Source organism: Triturus cristatus, chromosome 1_1 (genome assembly GCF_964204655.1).
Source record: "Triturus cristatus chromosome 1_1, aTriCri1.1, whole genome shotgun sequence".
NCBI lineage: Eukaryota > Metazoa > Chordata > Amphibia > Caudata > Salamandridae > Triturus > Triturus cristatus.
This window is the reverse complement of record NC_140579.1, coordinates 60,649,567-60,658,731: the sequence shown is the minus strand read 5'-3', so window position 1 is coordinate 60,658,731 and position 9,165 is coordinate 60,649,567. Positions and strand designations below refer to the sequence as shown.

General features: G+C 51.7%; 1 protein-coding gene across 1 annotated transcript in view; it reads right to left on the bottom strand.

Moving 5' to 3' along the window:
• Positions 1-4,152: 4,152 nt before the first annotated feature.
• The window catches only part of LOC146869399 (E3 ubiquitin-protein ligase TRIM39-like), a 287,587-nt gene continuing 282,574 nt past the window's right edge, over positions 4,153-9,165 (bottom strand). The window contains exon 10 of the mRNA XM_085599736.1: positions 4,153-5,240. Coding sequence (XP_085455862.1) covers positions 4,699-5,240 — 542 coding nt within the window. The 3' untranslated portion in view covers positions 4,153-4,698. The remainder of the gene's footprint in view (positions 5,241-9,165) is intronic.

Genomic DNA, 9,165 nt, shown 5'->3' with positions numbered 1-9,165 from the left:
ACCCACCAAGGACCCTCCCCGCTGCCCAGTCATGGCTGGGTGGGATGTTGGAGACCTTCGGCTTGGTGGATAGTTGGAGACTAATGCATCCGACCCAATGTCAGTTCACCTTTCACTCGGGGGCGCATGGGAGTCTCTCCAGGTTAGACTACTTCCTTATGCCCGCGGCGCAGACTGGTCGGATTCGAGAGGTCAGACACCTGGCGCGTGGTATCTCCGACCATTCTCCGCTGTGGCTTCTCTTTGACACCGGGTCGCGGTCCGCAGGGCGGATAGCTCCCATTAACCCCTGGTACCTGCGGGACCCTGTGACTCGTGACAGCCTGGTTAAGGCCATGGACCAATACTTCAGTGAAAACGAGGGGTCGGTGTCGTCTGCGTTGTCCCTTTGGGAAGCCTTTAAAACTGTGATACGCGGACACGCCCTCTCCCAGATAGTGGTGGCCAAGAAGGTTAGGAGCGAGGCGGTGGTGAAGCTGGAGACTGACATCTCGGGGCTGGAGTCGGCCTTGGAGGCGAATGTTACTCCGGACGGGCTACATGCCCTTAGCCTGAAACAGTTCGAATATAGGTCCCTGGTCACTGACGCGGCCAAAACTATGTATAGGGAGCAGCAGGGCCGATTGTATGACGCGGGGGACAAGGCGGGAAAGTTGATTGCGTGGCTGGACAAAAAGGAGAGAGTGAATCGTGTGGTCCCCGAGTTGCGTGCTGCGGATGGAGTGTGTGTGACTGAGCCGGATGAGATTGTGGAATGTTTCGCCGACCACCTCCGGGCGGTGTACTCCCCGGTGACTGACAGGGATGAGGATGACTCTCGCCTCCTACTGAGAGATATTGCTCTGCCCGGCCTGTCCGTTGAGGACCGGGAGCGGCTGGACGCCCCCTTGTCGTCGGATGAAATAGCGACCGCGATTCGCTCCCTTCGCTCGGGCAAGGCTATGGGTCCTAACGGTCTGCCCATTGAACTATACAAATTGCGTCCTGATAAGCTTGCGCCCTTCCTCAGCCGCATGTTCCGCGACTCTCTTGCGGCGGGTTCCCTTCCGGCCGACCAGCGCTTGGCCACTATAGTCGTTATCCCCAAGGAGGGCAAGCCGCGAGACCGCTGTACTTCTTACCGGCCTATTTCACTGCTCAATGCGGAGCCTAAAATCCTGGCGAAAGTCCTGGCCAATCGATTGTTGAGTGTCGTGTGCGACCTTATTCATCCGGACCAATGCGGCTTTATCCCGCACCGCAACACCGCTCTTAACTTGCGGCGTCTTCACGGTGCCCTTGCCAGGGCGGAGTTCCTCTCCGAACCGGCCGTGCTGGTTTCTTTGGATGCCACGATGGCCTTTGACACTATTGAGTGGCCATTCCTCTGGGCCGTCTTGGCTAAATTCGGCTTTGGAGAGGGATTTATTGGCTGGGTGAGGCTCCTTTACACGGGACCCATGGCTCAAGTGGTGGTGAATGGGCGGGTCTCTCGGCCCTTTGCCCTCGGCAGGGGCACGAGGCAGGGGTGCCCGTTGTCCCCGTTGCTTTTTGCTCTCGCCCTGGAGCCACTCGCTGCCTGGCTCCGTTGGGAGCCCTCGCTTAGAGGGATCCGGTGGGGCCCGGGCTTCGAAGATCGGGTCTCGCTGTATGCGGACGACATTCTCCTGTATCTCACCTCACCGCGGCAGTCGCTCAACGTCCTCTTTGACGTTCTGACCTCCTTTGGGAACAATTCGGGTCTCACGATCAATTGGTCTAAATCCTGCGTTTATCCCATCTCTGGTGGTCCTCCTCTCCTGCCGCCTCGGCTCCCGATTCAAATATCTCTGAGCGGCTTTAAGTACCTGGGGATATACGTTTCGCTGGACCCGGTGGCTCGCTATGAGCAGAATCTCCTGCGTCCACTTCGGCGACTGCGGGAGGACACGGCCCGGTGGTGCAGGCTGCCCCTGTCCCCGCTGGGTCGGGCCGCGCTGTTCAAAATGATGTCCCTTCCCAGGTTCCTCTATGCACTCCAGAACTCCTTCGACGTTATCCCAGTGGCCTACTTTCGGGAGGTGGAGAGCCTGCAGAGGAGACTGGTGTGGGACGGGCGGGCGCGTATTGCTCTTGCCAAGCTCACTCTCCCCTGGTATGACGGGGGCATCGCGCTTCCTGACATTCGCAGGTACTATTGGGCCTCGCAGCTATCTGCCATTAACCACACCACGTATGCGCCCGGCTTGAATCCGGCGTATGAGATGGACAAGTTCCTGCTGCCCGGCGGGAACTATAACAGGGCACTTTATTCCCGCCTGGCTAGCCGGACCCTTACGGGTCCTACTAAGATTGCTGTGCGGACCTGGAGGGCTGCCACTGCGGCCATGGGCTGGAGTGAGCGATTAACATGTGCTACTCCCTTGTTTGCCTCCGACCGCCTGGGCAGCTTGTGGACCACGAAGGGGTTTGACCAGTGGGACACGATTGGTATCAGCAAAGTGGGAGACCTGTGGCACAAGGGCGCGGTCAAGACTTTCGCGGTGCTCCAGGCCGAATACGAGCTGACCGACAGGGAGTTCTTCCGCTACGCCCAGGTTCGACACGCCCTGCTCTCGGTCTTCGGGGAGGGGACCAAGATCCCTGTCTCCTCGCCCCTCGAGGACCGCATACTTGACGGACATGTCCCTGATAGTACTATTTCTTTAATTTATAAAAAATTAATTAATCACCGGGCGGACCTTTTTGTGCGCCTTCGGGAGGCTTGGACTGGGGATGGGGTGGAATTGGACGACGAAGATTGGCAGTCTGCACTGTCGTCCCCCAAGGAGGTTGCCATTCCGGCTCGTCTCCGGTTGGTACAGCTCAAGATTCTCCACCGGGTGTATGTGACGGGTCCTCGCTTGGTCTCGATGGGATTTTCCGACGACGGGCTCTGTAAGCGAGGCTGTGGGCTCAGCGCCACCTTTCTTCATATCCTTTGGGAGTGCCGCGAGGTGGCGGACTACTGGCGCCGGGTCCACACGGTTATGGGACAGGTCACCGGGGTTGTGCTGCTGCCGGAGGTGCGTCGCTGTGTCCTGAATGTGTGGGAGCCCAATGACTACAGCGCGGCTCAGACTCGGTGGGCGGCCCTAGGGAACATGATTGCCAAGAGGGACATAGCGCAACTTTGGGGCGCTCAACGGCCGCCCACCGTGTCAGTATGGAAGGAGAATATGGACTGGTGTATGTTTAGGGAGAAGACAGTGTATGTGGCCCGTGGCAAGCCGGGGGCATGGGGTAGAATTTGGGGGCAATGGAACGCGTACCGCGGAGGCATCTGTACGCCCCCCCTGGTAGACACTGATATCGCCATGTCCCCCTGACCCTTGATGGCTCCTGGCGCCTTTTGGAACAACTACATATGGACGTTCATCTCCCTTGACCCCCTCCCCCCCCCTCCGTCCCCGGCCTCCCGGTACTCCTCTCTTTAGCGGATTGCTCAATTGTCCTGACTGGAGTTTCCCGGGGGGAGCCTGACCCGCACTGGTTTCCCTCATACCTCGCCTTTTGTTTTTTATTGTTTTTCCTTTTGTTTTTGTGATTGTTGGACTTACGCTTCCTGTTCCTCGAGAACTATCTGGAGCCACTGCGGGGCAGTGCCCTGGGAACTGATTGTAGCCTTGATATGTGTAGATTTCCTTCTGTACCTAGCGGCCGGCCCGGGTGGTTGTAGGCCCGTACTTGTAACCGAATTATTGTTCAATAAAAACTTTTTCAAAAAAAAAAAAAAAAAAAAAAAAGACTCTCTGCATGGCCTATAAGGCATTACACAAAGAAGGACCGAAATTCTTTGAGGACCTGTTTGAATGGTACTCACCAAACAGAACTCTGCGTTCAGCTAATGCATATTTGATGCAGTCAACCAAGATCGAAAAGATAAACTGGGGGGGAGGAGTTTCACATTCAACAGTATCAAGGAATCGAACTCCCTTCCTTTACATCTTAGAAAAATTCCCTCCCTTCTGGAATTCAGCAAACAGTTGAAGACCTGGCTTTTTCAGCAATAGTAGCACTTAGCACAGTATGTTGCACTGGAAGCGCCAAGACACCCGAGGGTATTTGTGCGCTGTACAAATGTTATTAACATTAACATATGGAATCGCTAAATTAATGATGTCAAAATGTTATAAGCTGACAATTACTGTTTTTGATTGACTTGGTCTTTATTAAAACAAATAAGGTAAACACTCATAACTGCGTCCATTCTTTTGAAATGTTGTAGTCAGCATCTAGAAAATTTCCTATAAAAAACACAGACACAATAGGAGCACAAAATATATTTTTAGCGCTCCCCGATACTGGATAGGAACATGGCGGGATTTGTGTGGGCTGCATCCTCACAGCAGTGTCCCTGACTTGGGCGAGAGCTGTATCCAGGGGGTAGCAGGAGGGGGTGGGTAGGAGGAAGCCATATTCTGCACTGGCTGGCCTGTGCTCAGTAACGCTCAAGTACAAAGGGAAACATGGGTCCTGCACAGTATGGCTTCTTATGTAAAATCTTTGCTGTTTTCCAGTTTAGTGGAGGACTGGAGTGCAGAGGTGAAGATAGAAACTACAGTGCTGTTCTAATGTGACTTACTGCCAGCTTAAACAATGCATAGAAACGATATGTGATGGGGCACTGGATTCAGGTGTGCTGACTGCAGGCTGTGGGTTGCACTGAGCGTCACTGTAATTTTTTAGCAGACTTTGCTCTCAGTCTTGTGTCACCGGCCGGACCCGCAGCGCCCCCGCATTCCTCCCTCCATCACTGTCGCCGGGATAGAAGTAGGGCCGCAGGGTGGGGGGGAAGGAGGCCCCAGAGAAGGTGAAGAGCAGAGACCGGTCATCCACATTGTACACCGAGAGCCTGCCCGCCTCATAGTCCAGGAAGAAGCCCACAGCCCTGGGTGGTGCAAGGGGGGTCAAGAGGGTTGAGGGGGAGGTGAGAGCTTTGTATTCACCATCGCTGAGGCACACTCTCCAGAATCCATGCTCAGGTGATAGTGTGGTCTCCCCCTTCCTGTTCACAGCTTCGTCACACACCCCCATGGTCCAGCGGGTCTTGTACCCCACCTCCACCTCCCAGTAATGCCTCCCGGAGCTCAGCCTCTCTCTCCCCAGGGCAAGAGGGTATATAATGAACCTCTGGGGCGTGTCGGGCAGAGCCTGTGCTCTGTCTCCCAGCCTGAGGCTCCCTCCGTCCTCGGACAGGATAAGCCATGGATGAGCAGTGTCCGGATCCAGGGTCACTGCAGCTGTAAAACAGAGTTAAGCAGAGAGAATAGATCAGAAATCAGCCGCCCACAATAAACACATCACTCTTATTCAGCCGGTCACTGCAGCAAGAGAGCTTCACTCAGTCCTGATGCACCCCCCATGGGTCACGTCATCCCCATGTCAGCAGCACCCACTTAAATTGTAGTGACTAATAGTGCATTGTCATCGTTACAGCTTCTTTTCAAAACGCACTTGGTGGTGCAGTATTGGTACTGTAGTCTGTAAGTGCTGCAACAGGTTACTATAGCTTGCAGGTTGTAATAGCTCACAGCTGAATCGGGAGGGGGCAGCAAAAGCTGCCTCCTGAGCTGAGGGGTTTGGGCAAAGGAGCTCTGAGTTACTGGCTTTCACCAAATATTTAAAAAATGAAGCAGAAAACCATCTGACAGATGCCACATGCACCCTGAAGGGCTCAGTAGTCCTCATTTCAGCAAACATTTTTTTCTGCTGTCAGATATTTTTCCTGTTGCCCACAATATGTGTGCATTAAGGACTGACATCCCACTGACGTCATTGACTCCAGACCTACCAACTTACACGGTGCCACCACGTGTCACATGGTATGAGCATCTCACACAGGCACCCAGCTTAGAGCCTTTCAAACAGAGGGAGCACAAGAATGTTGTTTGCCTAACAGGAAGAGGGGATAACACATTCTCTCAATGGAGTGCAAAGTATCATATCTTCCTGTTTCAAACTCTATGTTTGCCATAAGAGCATTGCATTACATTATTCACACCATAAGAACCTAAAAAGAACCTATCCTTAACTCAAGGGACAGTTCCACAAGCTTTCAAGGAAGCGGCGATTATTCCACTTCAGAAAAAGCAGGGAGTTGACCCCCAGAGGCTGGATAGTTATAGGCCAATATCCCTCCTCCCCTTCTCGGCTAAGGTGTTGGATACACACATATGTTTGTTTTCTGTGGTTCTGAAAAGGCCAGGGACTGGTACTTTAAAGGGAGTTTATATAAAATCACCTTTATTCTTTTTAAACACAGTAATTCTACCTTTATTTGCTCTAGAAATAGGAAGGAATATGCTACTTACCAGTATGCATCTGTTCTTGGCATGTAGAGCTGCAGATCTACACACTTTTGCATAGATCGCCATCTGGTGTTGGGCCCGGATGTTTGCAGTTTGTTTTTCCTCTTGGAAAGTCTTTGGAAGTCACGAGGTCGGTGACTCCTCCTTTGGATCGTATTGCGCATGGGCTTCGGCTCCATCCTCAGATTGTTTTTCGCCAGCAGGGAAAGATGGAGCGTAGTAATAACAGTGAAGAAACCCATGTGTGTTGTATCTAAATAAGATAGACTGGAACAGATACAGGTAGCCGGGGAGGCGGGTGGGCGTGTATAGATCTGCAGCTCTACATGCCAAGAACAGATGCATACTGGTAAGTAGCATATTCCGTTTGAGGCATATGAGCTGCAGATTACACACTTTGCATAGACTATATAGCAGTTCCCAACCTTAGCGGCGACCACCGGTATCTGTTGCAGTGGTTTGAAATAGTGTTTTTAGTACAGCCTGGCCCACACTAGCTTGTTGCTTGGTTTGCACATCTACACAGTAGTGTTTAGTGAAAGTGTGCGGTGTTGACCATGTAGCTGCTTTGCAGATATCATCTAATGGGATGTTCCCTAGAAAAGCCATAGAAGCCCCTATCTTTCGTGTAGAGTGGGCTTTAGGGGGAACAGATAGCGTGCATTTTGCCTTGTGGTAGCAAATCTGTATGCAATTTACAATCCACCTAGCTATCCCTGATTTTGAGATGGGGTTGCCTTTATGTGGTGGAGAGAAAGAGACAAACAGTTGTTTTGTCTTTCTGAAAGGTTGTGTTCTTTGGATATAGTAAAGTAAAGCCCTTTTAACATCCAGTGTGTGTAGAGCCCTTTCTGCAACAGTTTGAGGTTGCGAGAAAAAAAACGGTATTCTACCGATTGGTTCAGATGAAAGGGGGAAATGACTTTGGGTAGGAATTTTGGGTTGGTTAAACCTTGTTTGGGTGCATTTGGAGAAAAGGTTCTTGTATAGTAAGTGCTTGTATCTCACTGACCCTTCTAAGGGAAGTGATGGCTACAAGGAAAGCTGTTTTCCATGTGAGAAATTGCAGTTCACATTTATGCAAAGGTTCGAAAGGCGGTCCCATTAGCCTTGTGAGAACTATATTTAAGTTCCACACAGGTGAGGGTGGTATTCTGGGGGGAATTATTCGTTTGAGGCCTTCCATGAAGGCTTTAATGGCAGGCACTCTGAAAAGTGATAGGTGCTGTCTGTCTGTTTTGTAGGTAAGCGGCAATTGCTGCGAGGTGTAGCCGAATGGATGTATATGCTAGGTTACACCTTTGTAGATGGAGTAAGTAGCATATGATGTGCTGTATAGATACGTCTAGAGGGTTGATTGTGTTGTTATGGCAATAAACAACAAATCTTTTCCATTTTGCAGCGTAGCCGGCTCTGGTAGTAGGGCGTCTAGCTTCCCTGATAATGTTCATGCAATCAGGGGGAAGGTTTAGGAATCCGAATTCTAAGATCTCAGGAGCCAGATCGCAAGGTTGAGCTGAGCTGGGTCCGGGTGTCTGATCTCTCCATGGTTCTGGGTTAGGAGGCATGGTGAGAGGTGTAATTTTTGGTGTGGCACTACCGAGAGTTCCAGCAGTGTGGTGTACCCCGGTTGTCTGGCCCATGTTGGAGCTACTAGAATCAGTGTGAGGGAGTGCTATTGTAGCTTTCGCACCACTAATGTAATTAGTGGGAGAGGTGGAAAGGTGTACGCAAATTTGCCTGACCAGTTCATCCATATCGCATTGCCTTTGGACAATGGGTGTGGGTATCTGGCGGCGAAGCTTGGGCATTTTTTGTTTTCGTGGGTGGCGAAGAGGTCTATGTGTGGATGCCCCCACATCTGAAAGAACGGGTGAAGAACCTGCGTGTGAAGTTCCCACCCGTGGATCTGCTGCGCCTGTCTGCTGAGCAGATCTGCCACGGTGTTTTGGACTCCTGGGACATGCTGGGCTAAGAGAAAGATTTTGTGTGGAATTGTCCATCTCCATATGCTCTGTGCTAGTTGAGAGAGCAGTGGCGAGTGTGTGCCGCCTTGTTTTTGAATGTAGTATATGGCCGTCATGTTGTCTGTGCGAATAAGGACTGCCTTGCCTAAAATCTGTGTGTGAAAGGATTTTAGGGCTAGAAAGATTGCCAGTAACTCCAGATGGTTGATGTGGAGTAACTTTTGTTGCGGCGTCCATGTGCCCTGCACTGTGAGGTGTAATAGATGAGCTCCCCAGCCGGAGAGCGATGCGTCTCTTGTTAGGATTATTTGTGGAACCGTGTCCAGGAACGGTCGACCTCTGGAAAGATTTGTGGTGTTCCACCACTGCAGAGAGCGATGGGTGCGACCGTCTACCAACACCACATCTGTCAGTTGCCCCTGGGCCTGGTTCCATTGGCGCGCTAAGCACTCTTGGAGTGGACGCATCTGGAGTCTTGCATGAGGCACTATGAAAATGCAAGAGGCCATCATCCCTATCAGTTGCATAAACACTCTTGCTGGGAGAGAGTGTTGAGGCATGAATTTTTGACGCAAAGCCTGAATACTTGCAATCGTGGCAGGATTGGGGTAGCCTATGGCTTTTGAGGTGTCTATGGTGGCACCGAGGTATTGCTTTGTGTGGGATGGTATTAGCTGGGACTTTTGGTGGTTCACCGTGAAACCTAGCTGGTGAAGTAGTTGGATTGTAGTAGCGGTGTGATGTACACATTGATTGTAGGACGTGGCTTTTATTAGCCAGTCGTCCAAATATGGGAAGACGTGAATGTGCTGTCTTCTGAGGTGTGTCGCCACTACCGCTAGGCACTTGGTGAATACCCTTGGTGCTGTTGTGACCCCGAATGGGAGCAC